The sequence below is a fragment of the Lepisosteus platostomus genome, chromosome 8 (assembly GCF_059453375.1).
Source record: "Lepisosteus platostomus isolate fLepPlt1 chromosome 8, fLepPlt1.hap1, whole genome shotgun sequence".
NCBI lineage: Eukaryota > Metazoa > Chordata > Actinopteri > Semionotiformes > Lepisosteidae > Lepisosteus > Lepisosteus platostomus.
In genome coordinates this window covers 31,524,030-31,540,467 of record NC_142618.1, presented here as the reverse complement: position 1 = coordinate 31,540,467, position 16,438 = coordinate 31,524,030, and the positions used below count along the sequence as shown (strand labels likewise).

The following is a 16,438-nucleotide window of genomic DNA, read 5'->3' as shown; positions in this document are numbered from 1 at the left end:
CACAGCTTTTTGTAACTCTAGGACACTCTTTAACTCATCAGAATTCCAACCACTTACCCTTCTGTTTGCCACAGGTTGGGTACACCGGCTTCCCATTACTCTTCTAAGTTGCTCCACTAGGCCTCCTGGATTTGATAAAATATCACAAAGTTCTCTTGGCTTTTTAGGGCAAAAAGGATGGTCTGAGCCAACTGGATGGGATGACTTTGGCATATGTGCTCAGCAAGTGCCATGACACTTCCCCTCTGGGAACGGCTGCACCCTGATCCAAGTCATCTTCAACAGACACTAATTGAAATCAATTTGAACTTTGTTTTTCAGTTATGATGCCCAATGAGGGTGGCAAAGTGGCACAGTGGTAAGCACTGCTGCCTCACAGCTCTGGGCCCCTAGGTTCAATTCCAGACCTAGGTTGCTATCCAAGTGAATTTAGAATGTTCTCCTCGTGTTTGGGTGGGTTTCCTCCAGGTGCTCCGGTTTCTTCCCACAGTCCAAGGGCGTACTGGAAGATTAAATGGCCCCTGGGAAAATTGGCCTTGGGTGTGAGTGTGTGTGTGCGCGTTTGTGTGTGCCCTGTGATGGATTGGTGTCCCATCCAGGATGAATCCTGCCTTGCTCCTGTTGCTTGCTGGGATGGGCCCTGGCTCCCCTGTGACCCTGTACAGGACAAAGTGGTTAGAAAACCAAAGGAGGGATGTTTGTAGAACAACTTCACAGATTTCCTTTGGATTTTAATTTATATTTTTTATGATTTTGTTGCAACCTAATAGCAAATTGGTCCTCCTCTTGCCCTCAGAACTGTCTGAACTGTCAGGGCATGGACTCCATAAGGTGTCAAAAGTGCTACACAGGGATGCTGGCCCATGACTCCAATGTTTTCCATCTTTGTTGCACATTAGCTGGCGGTGGATCTTTACTCCGCATAGCTCATTCCATCCCATCCCACAGATGCTTGATTGGATTGAGATCTGGTGACTAGGGAAGCCACAGTATTAAGCTGAATTCACTGTCACTTTCATGGAACCATTCCAGGACTTTTCTAGCCTTGTGGCATGGAGCTTATCCTGTAGAAAAAGCCAGTTTAGTTGATTGGTACACAGCAGCCATAAAGGGATGCACCTGGTTGGCAGTGATGTTCAGATATCCTGTGGCATTCTAATGTTGCTCTACTCGTTTCAAGGGTCCCAATGTGTGCCCTGATCACACACCCCACACCACTACACAAACACCAGTCTGCATTGTTCAAACCCAGCAGGATAGATCCATGGACTCATGCGATTATCACCATATCCTGGTCCTCCCATCCGCGTGAAAGAGCAGGAACCAGGATTGATCAGACCTGGCGATGTTTTTCCAGTCCTCCAGTGTCCAGTCTTTGTGTTCCTTAGCCCACTGCAACCGCACCTTCTTGTTTTGTGCTGACAAAGTACAACCAGTTGTACATTCTGATATGCCTCTTTTGGCACCACTGTACTCAGTTGTTACTGGACTGACTGTATCTTGTCTGTTACTCTGCACAAGTTGTGTCAGCCTTTTGATCAATGGTCTGTTGCACAGGACTGCTGTTGAATAGGTGTTATTTGGGTGCTGGCACATTCTCAATACACCTCGGACACCTGTGGTCATGCGTGAAAAACCACGGCAAGTGTGCAGTTCCTCATACACTTGCTGGCGTTTTTGCTGGTGCCCACTACCATGCTGCGTTCAAGTTACCTAAATCTTTTGTCTTGCCCATTTTTTCTCACAACTCCTTCTGTACCTAATAAACTGGCCACTCAGTGTATTTAAAAAATTTAAATCCATTACACCTAATTGTTTTGGGTTTTCAATGTACAGTACATCAGCAGAAAAATACATCATCTCCAGCTAATGTATGATCACTAGAGGGCAGTGCTGTACTGCCTGTGTTCGCTACTTTCACCACCCAGCAGTATGGAGTTCAAGGACTGGAGGTGTATAGAGCTGTTTAATTAGACCTGAAACTGTTGGAGACTTCAAGTTAAAGTAAATTGAAATCTGTTGCTTTTGAGACTAAAACTTTTGAGAGAACTTTGTGAATTACCATCAAGTGTCTGGACTTCTTAAGTGAATGTTACAAGATAGTGTTAAATACTGAACATCCACATGTTCAGTCAGACTTTTTGGTGTAAGTCTGCATTTTCTGAGCTGTGAGACTCACCACAGTATAGCTCTGTGGTGTGTTGTGTCCACACAGGGCTCTGTCTGGAACAGAAGGTATTTTGTGTCATTGTGGGTTAATGTCTGTATTATTGTGTGTGGTTGTGCCAGAATATGCCTGTAGTGGAATAAGACATGTGTGTGTGAATGCGTGTCGGGGTTGATTTAATAACTATTTGTGTAGTTTATTAAAAAAATAAGTCAAAATAAAAGTTTTTAAAGTCATTTCATTAATGTTATTTTGGACAGTTTCATAATTAAATGTACACTTCACATTTGATTGTTAATTCACCCTGTCCAGTCTCGGTGTCCAGGGACTCTGGAGTTAGACAGGACAACTTCTTATATTTTGATACACGTCCACTCACACAGTCGACTCCTGGAACCCGCCCCAGGATGTAGCAGACAAGTAGACAAGATAAGCTGCTACTTCTGCAAGGTGCTTAGCTGTGCAAGGAGAGCAGGGTGTGTCTGGACGAGGCAGCTGTTAGATAAGAGCCAAGGCAGGACCTGGCGTTGCATAATCACTACAGAAGATAGGTTTTTATTCTAACTGGAAAAATAAATACAGCTCTCATTCTGGATCATCTGGTTTATTCCAGTAAATGGCAGTATCCCATAGCTTTGACCTGCATTACAACTGATTACTGTGGTGTCCCAGAGTGAACTCAATCCATTGCTTTCTTGACTGACTTCACTGTATGTCTTGTAAAAGTGTGAGAGCTGTCGCATTGTGAGACGCAGCCTTTCAGAACTCTAGCCGGTACAGTGTCAGTTTCAAACTCTTTTTGCATTTTGCACTGCATTAATACCAAATTGTCAGGCTAGGACGTGGTCTTTTGACAGCTGGTAAAACTACTACCTTTCAAAATTCAGCAGCTGGGTACCGCGGAGAAAATCACAGTAACATTTGGGCTCGTCATTTCCCATATTTTTTTTCCAACCACTCACCTCTTTTTAAATGATAATTAGCAGTCACTGAGTGTTTCACTTTCACTGAAAAGTATTCATGAATCATTGCCCTAGGAGTTTAGCATGCTTCCTTATTAACAATGAATATTTCAAACATGATACTGCATGCTTTTCTATTCTGTTGAAAAGACTATTGGTCTCCATATCTCATTTAACCTCTAGTGAAACTAAACCCTTACAGAAATATCTTAAAAACATGTAAAAATGAACTCCAGGCTGTGAAGAAGCAGAGATAAAATGCAAAACGGGCTCTGTAATTAGTGATCATCTTTACCTGTGAACTGTGCTAGAGGGCTTGAGGAACAAAACAACTCTGCCGCTGTGATGTGAAATAAAATGCAGCACACATTGTCTTGCATTTCTCAGAGTCTTAGTGTTTGTTCCTGAGAAACATAATCAGCTTATGGTAAATTTAACAGAATGTCACATGATTTGGGGCGGAGCAGTGGCTCTGTGGCTAAGGATCTGTGCCTGTGGCTGGAAGGTTGCTGGGTCAAATCTTGCAGCTGGCAGAGGAATCCTCTGTTGGGCTCCTGAGCAAGGCCCTTAACCCCAACTGCTCCAGGGGTGCTGTACAATGGTTGACCCTGCACTCTGACCCCCAGCTACTTTCCCTGTCTGTGTGTCTGTGTCTCATGGAGAGCAAGCTGGGGTATGTGAAAAGACAAATTCCTAATGCAAGAAATCGTAAAGGGTTAATAACGTGATGTTATGTTATGTTAAACACGGTATAAACAATGAGCTCCACTTAGAGGACGATTTTAGCAAATGTTTGCTCCACTGCAAAAACTTTCCCCTCCTCTTCTGTCTGCGCGTATTATCCATGGGAAATTCCAAAATTAAGGCTTTCATTCTCTTTCCACAGCTTCTTTGTCTCTTGATGCTTTTGCTCTTTTAAAGTTTATTGTCTGCCTTCAGAGAACTGCAAGCTTATCTTTCTCTGCAGCAAAACCCTTGGAAATCACCTCTGATGGTTTACAGGAGGATACTGAACACTTATGGACTCAAAGCCTCTTCTCCCCATAAAGTTTTCTTCTGCTCTTGTTTCTCTAAGGATCCCTAAGATACAGTTCATGCTTCTTTATACATTTCACAGCCCAAACGCCAAACTGCAACTGAAGCACTAAGTCAAATACCAAATTCTGTCTGATGAATTGAGCCAGGTTCAATTGTGTTTTTACAGTGCAGTAGTTGCTGTGATACCCAGACAGTGTTGCACAACCTCCATTATTAAAGCCTATTGCACAGACCCCTTCACTTCAGGGAAGTGTGGGTTTAAATGTCTCTCTAAATAGACTCTAAATTGTGAATTAAATTACAGGCCTACACAGAAAGTTAAAATTAGATTAGTTTTTTAAATAAATGGATTGTTCCAGACTAAGTCTCTGTCTGTGTGTCTGCATTTGTACAGAACTACTGTATACTATGTCATATTAAAATGAATGGTCCCAAACAGTGAAAATTTAACAACAGTTAAGTATGCCCACTGCAGGATCCCTCTCTCTGTCTAAATAGCAGGCATATGCAGGAATTTTCATGCTCCTTTTGAAATTTAAAATGTAAAATCAGTCTGTGAAAAACTGCTGTGCTTCTATGCACTCCTTTTAGTGCTCGGTGTTGTGCCACGCTATTTTATCAAGATAGTTTATGATGTGGTATTGCAAGCATGTTTGAGCATCTTGTTTGCACGTGTATTTATTTTTTTCTGCAATAACTGATCTTGTGTATACCGAAAAAATTAACAAATGTTGTTGTTTTCCACACTTGCATTGTAATACCTCTGAGGATAAATGGCAAAGACAGACCAGCACATTTACTTTTGCAACCAAGATTGAACTGGGCTTCCATGTTTTACAAGCTCTAGGTATGTTCATTAAGTGTAATCAAGACCTTAAAAGTGGCTTCTTTAAAAAAAAAAAGTAGATGCAGAGCATTTAATGTCAATTCTGACTGTTTTGGGGAAAAAAAGGACATTACATCTCTGGAAATGTCTCAGATCACTGCTGTTTCTTTTTCTGTATATGAAAATATATTGGTAATTGGCACATCCGCAAAAGAGAATCCTGAGCCGAACAGTGAGTCTGTAAGGTAAGTTTTCATATTGGAAGAAAGGAAATCAGCCTCACAAAACAAAACAGAGCAGTGCAGGTATTCTGCATTCTGCATGTTCAGTGCCCCTGTTCTGCATGTTTGTATCAAAAGGACAGGCCATAACATGGAGTTAATATGTGCCTGACACAGCAACAAGCACAAAGTGGAGTAGGCACAAACAGTGCAGTATCATGTTTACACAGTTACACTAGCAGAAGGCTAATATAATAATAATAATAATAATTGCTTACACTTATATAGCGCTTTTCTGGACACTCCACTCAAAGCGCTTTTACAGGTAATGGGGACTCCCCTCCACCACCACCAATGTGCAGCATCCACCTGGATGATGCGACGGCAGCCATAGTGCGCCAGAACGCTCACCACACATCAGCTATCAGTGGGGAGGAGAGCAGAGTAATGTAGCCAATTCATAGAGGGGGATTATTAGGAGGCCATGATTAGTAAGGGCCAATTGGAAATTTGGCCAGGACACCGGGGTTACACCCCTACTCTTTTCGAGAAGAGCCCTGGGATTTTTAATGACCACAGAGAGTCAGGACCTCGGTTTTACGTCTCATCCGAAGGACGGCGCCTGTTTACAGTATAGTGTCCCCATCACTATACTGGGGCATTAGGACCCACATGGACCACGGGTGAGCGCCCCCTGCTGGCCCCACTAATACCTCTTCCAGCAGCAACCTTAGTTTTTCCCAGGAGGTCTCCCATCCAGGTACTGACCAGGCTCACACCTGCTTAGCTTCAGTGGGTTGCCAGTTGTGAGTTGCAGGGTGATATGTATGCCATTGCTGAAGAAAATCATGTGGAAAACTGCAGTTCCAATATGTGGGAGGCAAGAGTGTTCATTTCGGACACAGGTAATGAAAAAGAGCATTGTGTAAAACAAAAGTACAAAATCTCTGACAGGATGGAATTTATTACAACATCTGCATCTGAAAAAAATGGGTAACTGACATAGCCACAAACAAGGAACCACTTGTTTATATGATTTGGTCAGATTCTCTGATCTGAGATGACATCTGAAAAGATTAAGAGATAAAGAGTGTACTGCTTTATTGATTGTCTTTATTGACTACTGTTCCTCTCAGGCCCTGCCATAGTAGAAAAAGGAATAGACAAAAAGATATAGAAAAGCAAGAGGTAGGCTAGTAGCTGAGTAAGGTTTAAATTGTTTACACAGTTAACATCAAGAGAAATATAAACACTATCTATAAAAGTAATAATAGGTTTTTAATTTTTATCAAAAAGTTCATTCAAAATAATTTATGACTATCTATTGGAAACAAATGGATTTTATTTTAGAGCAGATGGAACTGCAGATCATGAGATTTTACAGATTGCAGCTTTATGAAGTCTTAAGAGGAGTGTTGATTGTGAGTGTAAGCTTGCTGATGCAAAACACATAAAGTACATACACAAGCAGTGGTCATGTAAAGATGTTACGGTTATGACAAAACACCAAGCACAAAAAGGAGCAGACAAACACATTCACCTTGCAGGGCATGATACAGGCTGCCCTGCTGTAGGTTCAAATATATTTTCTATGGTGGTCCTGTAGATAAACAGGGAAAGTCCACGCTGACATTAATATGCCAGAGTCCTTCATAGTGCAAAATCTCAAAATCTCTTCTTGGAGCAATTAGCATGTCAGTATGACACGCTAGTTGACCTCGGTTAGCAGTGCCAAGAAACCTGGCCCTTGCCTTCAGGCGACACTGTGAAGGGGAAGGAAACTGTGCTGTGTCATAGCGCCAAAGGCAACCCAAGCCGGTGTGTGCAGTACTCAGGCCTGCTCTGAGCACAGACATTTGGCACAGCAGTTCATGTTTTTGTAACCATTACTGCATGTTTTCTCACCATCTCATCATTGCATTCCTGCAGTCAAAAAATAAGATGCTTATGTGCATGCCAGTTTTTAGCAGTTTTGTGTAGCGTTAGTCATGCTACACATTGGTCTTGCAGCTATTCCTGGTTCTTTATTTTTTCCCATTAGCTTCATTAAACACATCACAATATAATGTCCTTTACCCTCCCTTTCCTTTGAAATGCTTGATTTTTTTAAATGATGTTAAAGTTGTTGTCATTTCAGCTATCTAAACATAAGGATTTTAAATTAAAAGAAAAATATCTAAACTGGAAGATGAGGAGGTACCAAAGCAGAATTACCAGAAATACAACTCATTTCAGAATTGAAAGTGTGAGACATTCTGTAGGCACAGGGCTGTGGGTATGTGGAACACACTATAGTTTAATTGTGGGTGCTGTGTGACTGGGAGCCATTGGTGTCTTGATGGGGTTCTGGGGCCACTGCATTACCAAACTCTTGGTGTATAAGACAGTGACACCTTTAGCAGGTCTTGTATTTTGAAGTATACTGGACTATTGCAGAGATCTGATCCACAATAATCCTGTTATTCAATACCAGAAACTATGCAATTTATGAGCTTTGTCTTTTTTTCTAATAGACCTCCTTCAAATAAACACAGTATCTGAGAATGCTGTGAATTTGGCATGCGACAGCATTCAATACTGCCATGAACTTTGGAACCTGCTGTTTTGTGGAAAGTAATCTCAGAGCAGAAAGTGAACAATGAATAGCAAGGGGAAGAGACTGTGAAATCAGGAGGATTAAGCGAAAAGCTGGAGCAAGGGAAGAAGAGTAACAGCTGCAGTAGCTTAGCTCTGAAACGCTGAGCCTTGAGGTTGTCAGGGGGATGTGTGGGTCCCTGGACTTGTCAAATATTCCCATTGCTGTGGAATCAGGCAGTGTGTTGTAGGTGTAGAAAAGTTACAAACACTGGTGTTCTGCTATGATGTCCTGCACTTCCTCATCTCTCTCTGATCATGTACTAGACCAGAGACCCACCTCCTCCCTCCTTGCACTGTTTAGAGCAGGGATCTAAGCTTTTACCCCCCAGTGACTCTGCAGCATTGGGTCACAGTTGGACCACAGGCGTTAGATCATAAGAACATAAGAAAGGTTACAAACATCTGGCTTATTTGGTAGTTAGTAGTTAATTGATCTAAAATTCTCATCTAGCTGTTTTTTTAAAGAAGTGAGGGGATCTGCTTCCACAACATGTTCCTTGTTACTCCTATTAACCTTCGAATAAAGGAATGCCTCCTGTTCTTGGTTTGTGTTTCACATTGTATCTGATGTTGAGCCATGACAGTTCAGCAGTGTTGGGTCAGTACTATCAGTAGGCAAGGCAGAGCTCATTCTGATGGTATAAGGGCACAACATAACCAGTCAAGTCTAGACAGCATGTGAGTTGGCAGGAAACAGAACTCCCCTATGAAGACATGGTTGGAGGAGCATGTGGAAGCCCACTCCATCGTACAGTGGCCCAGACATAACCAAACACACTTACTGCAGTGAGGCAGGACTGCTAACTGAGCGATCATGCTGCCCCTAACCTTTGTGTGTCTATCAGTTTGTAAATGGAAGACGTGTTGCAAAGTTCAGGATAATGCAGAAAGTTTAGGAATCTAAAGCATGCAAACACATGTATTTCAGGATCATCTAATCTACTCCTGTAATCGGAGTAATATTAGTCTGGAGTCACCTGGTATGAAGCCCAGGGAACTTTAAATTAATTCCCAAATATTTCCCACTTGTGGTGGCACAGTGGTAAGCATTGCTGCCTTGCACTGTGGAGGCACCTGGTGTGATTCCGGAACTGAGGTGCTGTCTGTGTGGAGTTTGTATGTTCTCCCTGGGTTCATGTGAGTTTCCTCCCCCAGTCCAACAACATACTGGTGGGTTAAAAGGCTTCTGGGAAGAAGTGTCCCTGGCATGAGTGTGTGTGTCCTGTCTGAGGTGTACCATGTCCTGTGCCCCTTGCTTGCCAGGATACTGTGGCTCCTTTCCAACCCTGAATTGAAAGAAGCGTTTAGGAAATGGATGGAAGAATATGTACCACTTCGAAAACTTCTGAAGTCTATTAAAATCAGCGAGAATGGACTGAACACTTGCTGATGCTAATAGCTGATTCTCTACCTTTTTCTGGAACTGGAATGACTACTATCGCGTGAAGCCGAAAATGAATAAAAAATGTGATAAAATTATAGTTGAAGGACGCAAAAGCCCCATGTCAACTAAAGCAGCCAACGTCATAATGGGCACGAGAACATTGTTGAAACAAAGTGTATTATCACGACAAAATGAGGACGCCTTTAATGAATGCGTTAGACTAGTTTTCACTGAGCAACAGCTGCTGCTTATTTTGCAAATGAAATTGTGAATCTATCTGGAGGTTGTGTTTTCAATAGTCATTGTGATCATTGGAAGGTCTAAGAGAGGCTGCAGTGTCCTGTTTCTGATGTTCCATAACATAAAACTAACGTACGTACCTATTACACCATGCAGGGTGCACTGTTAAAATAGTGATGTGATGTAAACGTGTATAGCACGGTCTTTCCCGTGTTTCAACACTACGAGTCGCATAAGGAAATAAAACTGAAACCTGGTTAATATCGCATAAAAATAATGTGGCACAGTCATACGATTTATTTACATGTTCAATAGCCCCTGCTAGTTCTGAGCTGGCAGGAGTTATGTAGGAAGTTACAGATGAAATTATTCGTGTAAAGTGTGCTTAAAGGAGGAGCCGGATTCGCGAGGAGTTTTTTAAAGTTTACTATCATTTAGCACGCAGTTCCCTCCCAGCACAACTGGGAGTGTGCGATAGAAATAAAGTGCGAGAGGTAAGGTAGGCAGGCCAATTATCCCAAAGCAATTTAGAGGAGGTAAGCTTGTATCGAGTCCGCTCTGCTTTTTATTTAACGGGAACAACGTGAGGCTTTCTGAACTGTGCAGCTACAACAGACCTGCAGTTTTCGGGTAGGAGGGATGGGGGAAGAGACGGGAAGAATTAATGACCTATTTGTTTACATGCCTCGTTTCTTTAAAAAGGGAATAGTTTAGGGGGGAGAAGCTAGAGCTAGGGGACTTTTAATCACATGTTAGGGTGAGTGTTTAAATTTTAAGTGTCACTATCGCTTTTCCTCGTTTCAGTCTGTCCTTATCCGAAGTCCAAAGGTCTGTTTCTGTACTTCGGTGTTTTGTTTTAACTTGCCACTTCGGGTGGTTGTCCAGGTCTTCGTTTTAAAGCGAATTGTTGGATTTTACGAATTTATTTTTTCCATTAAGTGTTATCTGTTGCACTATGATTTTGGCACGGAGGAGCGTGCGGTCAGTGTTCCAGTGTGGAGCTGAGCGAGGGTTTGGGGGCTCAGTGGCCGATTTGGTGCGCTCTGAGCCGGTTGTACCCACAAAGCTGAGCTCCTCTCTCCTGCTCTCACCCTTCTACCTCCATAGGAATTTTTGCGCGTTGTCTGCGGTCAGGTGCGGGCTAACTGAAAAGAGAATGACTGAGAACTGCGTGACGCCTCACCGTGGGAAGGTGCTTACCATGGACACTATGAACCCCAATATCAAGAGAGTGGAGTACGCCGTGAGGGGTCCCATTGTGCAGCGCGCCGTGGAACTAGAGAGAGAGCTGCGGGAGGTACCACACGTCAAATTTAATTTAATATTAATACATTTATAAATTTATTGTTAAATTTAAATTATATTCATCTGAGTAACTTTGTGCATTTTGGTAAATCACTGGTCTGTTACAGATAGCAGCCGAAGTGCAGATGAAGTACTTCTATTTAATGTACCCAGTCCATCATTTGGTCTGTGTGCATGTGTGAGTGGATACCATGCATTCTAAATCTGTTCAGAGCCATATGTCCATTAGCAAAAAAAAAAAGGTATAAACTATTAGATGCATAATAAATCTGACAGTGAATTTGATGGGTGAGATCTGTTTTACCAATGTCTTGACTATTTTATGTCATTTGTGGTATCCACAAGGAACAGGTATTTATGCTTCAGATAGTGACCAGTTTAACCAGGAAGGGAGTTTGGGTAGCCAAGTGTCCGAGTGTCCTTTCCCCCTACTGACCCACAGTGTCAGTTGGTTGCTAAGAGCTCATTGACTTGAAGATCTTGTGTAGCTTTCTTTCTAAATAAACCAGACTGTCACAACATGGCTGGGAAATGTGTTTCAGACAGCTACACTACTTTGTGCAAAGTGTCTCTTATCATTTCTAAACACTTGTTCTCTGATTATGTTTCACTGTATATTCTGAAGAAGTCTCTTGGGTTGACTGTTAGTACCTTTTAGACTTTTGACCATTTGAATCAATTACAAAATTGTAGAATGTGGTGACCATCTTATTAACTGTATACTAGATTAGGAAGGACACATTTTAAACATGGATAATTTTAATATCCTTTGATTTATATTCTCTGCCTTTTACTATATATCTTAACATATTTCTTTGGTTTCCACACATTGTATAGAAAAAACAAATGTCAGCATGAGGCCGCTTCAAACTCGGAGCCTCCTATAAAATGTTTTTTTTTTTTCCACATGCATGTAACGACCTGTGCTTGTCCATGTTAAGTGCCATCAGCCAGGTGTTTGCCCATTCTTGAATTTTGTCTACATTTTGATGGATTTTATTTGTGGTTTCTACAGCGTTTGCTACTTTGATCCTTAGTAGACTTATCAAGGTCACACAGTCAGAATGCAGATCCTAAAGAAATTAGGAGCAAAAGATACTGATTCAGATCCCTGTGGTTCACCAGAATCTGGAGAATGCTCCCATTATCTATACTCCCTCTAGTAAAATTAAATTAGGGTTTATTTTAACCCCAGAAGTTGAACTTTAACTGGGGACAGGAGCTGTACTTGAAGTAACCCTGAACTTCAAGGGGTTACTTTTAGATACTTCACATTCATTCTTACTGGAATATAATGGTTTCTTTTAATAGTGAAATGAGTTGAATGTGTTTGCAAATAGGATGTCGCCAAAAAGCTCACTGTCTGCTTTGCTAGACTGCGTTATGGCAACCCTCTAAGGATAAAACTGTTGCAGAGAATGACTAGATGGATGAAGTTAAACACAATTTCCTTTGACATTAATATGAAATCCACTTTGTCACAAGGGGCACTCAGATGACCTGTTCCCTATGAATTGTACATACATTGTAAGGTTTTACCAGTTGGGTAAGAAAGCCAAATCAGGATGGATGATAGCTTTTTAAAGGGTTTATTTTAAGAAATTGCTACCTTGCTACTGAGGTAATATTTACTACCAAGATCTGATTTTTGTCAGACCCTGAAAGCAAAGAGAGGGTAGGCCTGATCAGCACAGGGAAGGGAGACCTCAAAGGAAAGCTGGTGGTGGACCAGAAGGTGGCATTTTATCCTCTGGAACAGCCTCTGCCAAATTCACAGTCTTCTGTGGTGAACGAAGACACGGTGATGTAGGAAGTGCAATTCTTTTTTGATTTTTAGCCTGAAGTTCTGATTAGTTATTAAAGATTCCATAATAAGACCAGAGAAGTCCATAAAAGAGAATGATTTTTCATTTAACACTGATGAACCGGAGAGTACCCATTAATACAGCATTTTATTTTACTGGAGCAGTCTCGGTGAAGGAGCCCAAAACTTGGGTTCAAGAGTAGTACCTATGTGGGATGATTTTTAACAGCAAGGCTGTGAATTCTCAGTGTCCCAACTAATACTCTGTACCGCTTTAAGCTTCTGTAAGGATGGACCGTTAATGATTTTTTTAAGGGAGTGTGGATTGACAAGGGAACAGCTTTTCCTTTTGTTTTTGTGTCCTATAATGTCACTTCAGGCTGTTTCAGAACTTGCCTAACTGGTTGTGCTACATTATATAATGAGTCTGAAAACAGGACAGTGGGAGAGTTGTCTCATGTCTCGCTGTTGAATACTTTTATGTTCAGTGAAATGACCCACTAAAAGAAAGTTAAGAATCTCAGAAATATATTTCATTACAAGGATAGATGGTAGAACAATGAGCAGTTTCAAGATTATGTTGCAATTACAGGGCCAATATTACTGTAGAAACATTAGATCAATTTTCTTTCATGTGGGGGGGAAACTGTCTTTCTGCTTTTTTTAACTGTATTTAGATCTACAGTATAATACAATAAGAAGACTTGTATGCAGTGGGCTGTGAGCTCTTACCCAAGCTGAAGGTCAGGTGCTCTGGGTCTTATCGATGTGTATACAGTAACCTAATGATGTTGTTGTCATACTGATGAAAGTTTAAGCTCCTGACCAACTCTGTTCACTTAGGTTAGGATTGACTAGGGGTGATTCCGTGGCAATCGTCTGAAGCATAAAGTGAGCCCTGACCTCTGAGACTAAGATGGGAGTGTCAAATGCGCAGCAAGTTCAAAGGATGTATTATACCCACAGGGACAGAGAAGTGTCACCAATACCTATAACACTCTCTGTCTCCGACTTCTCTTCTGCTCCCAGTTTGCTCATATTCCTGCTACAGTATCTCGTGTATGTAATCCTTGCCAGTTCCCTGTCCCACCTTAGTCACCATTTAATCTACTGCAGGGAGGTACAGGGTAAAAGGCATGGCTTTAACCCAGGACTTTATGATTCCCTGCAGGGGATTGGGAAGTAATAATAATAATAATAATAATAATAATTGCTTACACTTATATAGCGCTTTTCTGGACACTCCACTCAAAGCGCTTTACAGGTAATGGGGACTCCCCTCCACCACCACCAATGTGCTGAGACAGCCAAGGGCACACAAGGCTCTCTCTTTGTGAACATGAGAAGAGACTCCTGCCTTTATTCTCTCCTCTTCCTTTACTCACTCACCTCCATCTCTCACACACACCCCGCTGGTGGCATGTATAAATCCAATTTATGCCTTAAATTCAGTTTATCTTTTAGTTTAAATACTGTTTGCTAGATACATAGATAAACAGAATTTTAAGCAATAACACAGTGCATCAAGGGCAGTAATTAAAAGGCTACTACTTGCGATTAGATAGTGCTGGATTCAGTGTAAATGAAATAAAATGCAAAAAGCTTGATAATGTGGTTTGCACAGTGCTGACTGCATTGTGATCAGGTAATTGCAATCTGATGATGGCTATCGCTCTGGCAATGACTGCAGATCACCAGACCACTGTGGCTGCCTGTGATCAGAACAGAACAAGGCCCCCATCTTGTCCCCACCTCTGTCTTTCACCTCCTTCTTGTGCATCTTACTTCGGTCAGCCCTCATTTTTTCTGTGTGCGTGTTGAAAACTGGAATAACAAGGACTTTTACATTCTTTTCTCCTCCTCTTCTGAAACACAAGAGGAAGTTTTAGAAATAGGTTTTCTGAAATATCAAGCTGTGAACTTCTGGAATGTTTTATGTCAAGGAAATGAGGGGTGTAATTCCCGAATCTCTAAATAACATGTTTCAGCAAGCTCAGAGTGGGAAGAGCACCTACTGTTTGGAGACCTGCAGATGTAACCCCACTTTATAAAAAGGGGAAACGACAGACCTGATCATAGCACTTCCTGACCTATATAAACAATTTAGATTGATTAGTGGCAAACGAGTTAAATATGTAGTTAATGCAATAAGTGAACTGGAAAAAAGAAAAAGCAGCTGATGGAGGGCAAATTAAATTTAACATTGATAAGTACTGAGTAATCTGCGTGGAGCTTGTGCATGCTCCCTGTGTTTGTGTGGGTTTTCTCTGGGTGCTCTAGCTTCCTCAGTCCAAAGATATACTGGTATGTCAATTGGCTTCCGGGACAATTAGCCCTGGTGTGCGTGTGTGTGTGTGCCCTGTGATGGACTGGCGTTGTCCAGGGTGTATCCTGCTTTGTTGCTTGCTGGGATAGGCTCCAGCCCCCCCACGACCCTGAATTGGATGAATCAGATATTGAATTGGTGAATGGATTGAAGTGGAGTGATCTTCACTGTGAGTAATAATAATAATAATTGCTTACACTTATATAGCGCTTTTCTGGACACTCCACTCAAAGCACTTTTACAGGTAATGGGGACTCCCCTCCACCACCAACAATGTGCAGCCCCACCTGGATGATGTGATGGCAGCCGTAGTGCACCAGAACGCTCACCACACATCAGCTATCAGTGGGGAGGAGAGCAGAGTAATGAAGCCAATCCATAGATGGGGATTATTAGGAGGCCATGATTGGTAAGGGCCAATGGGAAATTTGGCCAGGACGTCAAGATAAACCCATACTCTTTTCGAGAAACGCCCTGGGATTTTTAATGACCACAGAGAGTCAGGACCTTGGTTTTACGTCTCATCCGAAGGACGGCGTCTGTTTACAGTATAGTGTCCCCGTCACTATACTGGGGCATTGGAACCCACATGGACCGCAGGGTGACCACCCCCTGCTGGCCCCACTTACACCTCTTCCAGCAGCAACCTTAGTTTTTCCCAGGAGGTCTCCTATCCAGGTACTGACCAGGCTCACACCTGCTTGACTTCAGTGGGTTGCCAGTTGTGAACTATGAGTAGGATCATATTCTGTAGCACCAGGGTGATTCAGTGCTGCAGAATACCACACTATAAGTACAGTATCTGGATGTTTGTAAAAATCTTTCTATGTGCTCCTAAACATGATGTGGGAAAGCAGTACAAAAGGCAAACCAAATGCTTGGGTACATTACAGAAGTTGTGGATTTGAATCGTGGGAAGTTACACTTATATTTAGTAATGCACTTGTAAGATCTTTTTTTAAAATGGTTTGTACTTTTCTGGTCAGTGCACCACAAAAAATACCATAGAGTATGTTGTTAGAAATAAAAAGCAACAGGAATGATTAATGGTCTTGGGGTAACTACCAAGAATTGTTACAAATGGACAAAGTTAAGGTAGATGCGTGTTTTAAGGCTGTTTCAAAGGAGATTGAGAGGAGATTTGCTTAAAGTACCCAAGATGTCTTTGTTTTTAAGAGTTGTAGAATGTAGAACAGGCATCATTGTGCAGATATTTTGTACAACACTTCCCTAATATGGTTTACCAATTCTGAGACTTATTATATAATAAATAAGCTAGCAGATCTGCTTGTGCCTGGTTCCAGTTTGATTCTTACGTGCTGCTCTTTTCTCACATTTTCTCATGTAAGCCTTAGTGCATGTTTCACTGACTTTTTGGAATTGCCGTTAACTTTTAGTTCCATCCGTTTTCAAAATCTGCAGAGGACATTCTAAACTGTAGTAATGCTTACAAAAATGAACTGTCTACTTTTGTGACCGTGGTTTATTTTTTAGTAATGAGAGAATGCCCATTCCATTTGTTTGCAAA

General features: G+C 41.7%; 1 protein-coding gene across 6 annotated transcripts in view; it reads left to right on the top strand.

The window, feature by feature from the left end:
- The window catches only part of LOC148657204 (alanine aminotransferase 2-like), a 42,474-nt gene that overhangs the window by 3,838 nt on the left and 22,198 nt on the right, over positions 1 to 16,438 (top strand). The window contains exons 1-2 of one of the 6 annotated variants that reach the window (XM_088643141.1): positions 9,485 to 9,607; positions 10,583 to 10,772. In XM_088643141.1, coding sequence (XP_088499267.1) covers positions 9,585 to 9,607; positions 10,583 to 10,772 — 213 coding nt within the window. In that variant the 5' untranslated portion in view covers positions 9,485 to 9,584. Of the gene's footprint in view, positions 1 to 9,484; positions 9,608 to 9,805; positions 10,233 to 10,582; positions 10,773 to 16,438 lie in introns of those variants that run through there. The other 5 variants (XM_088643146.1, XM_088643144.1, XM_088643143.1 and 2 more) reach the window with 5 other exon arrangements.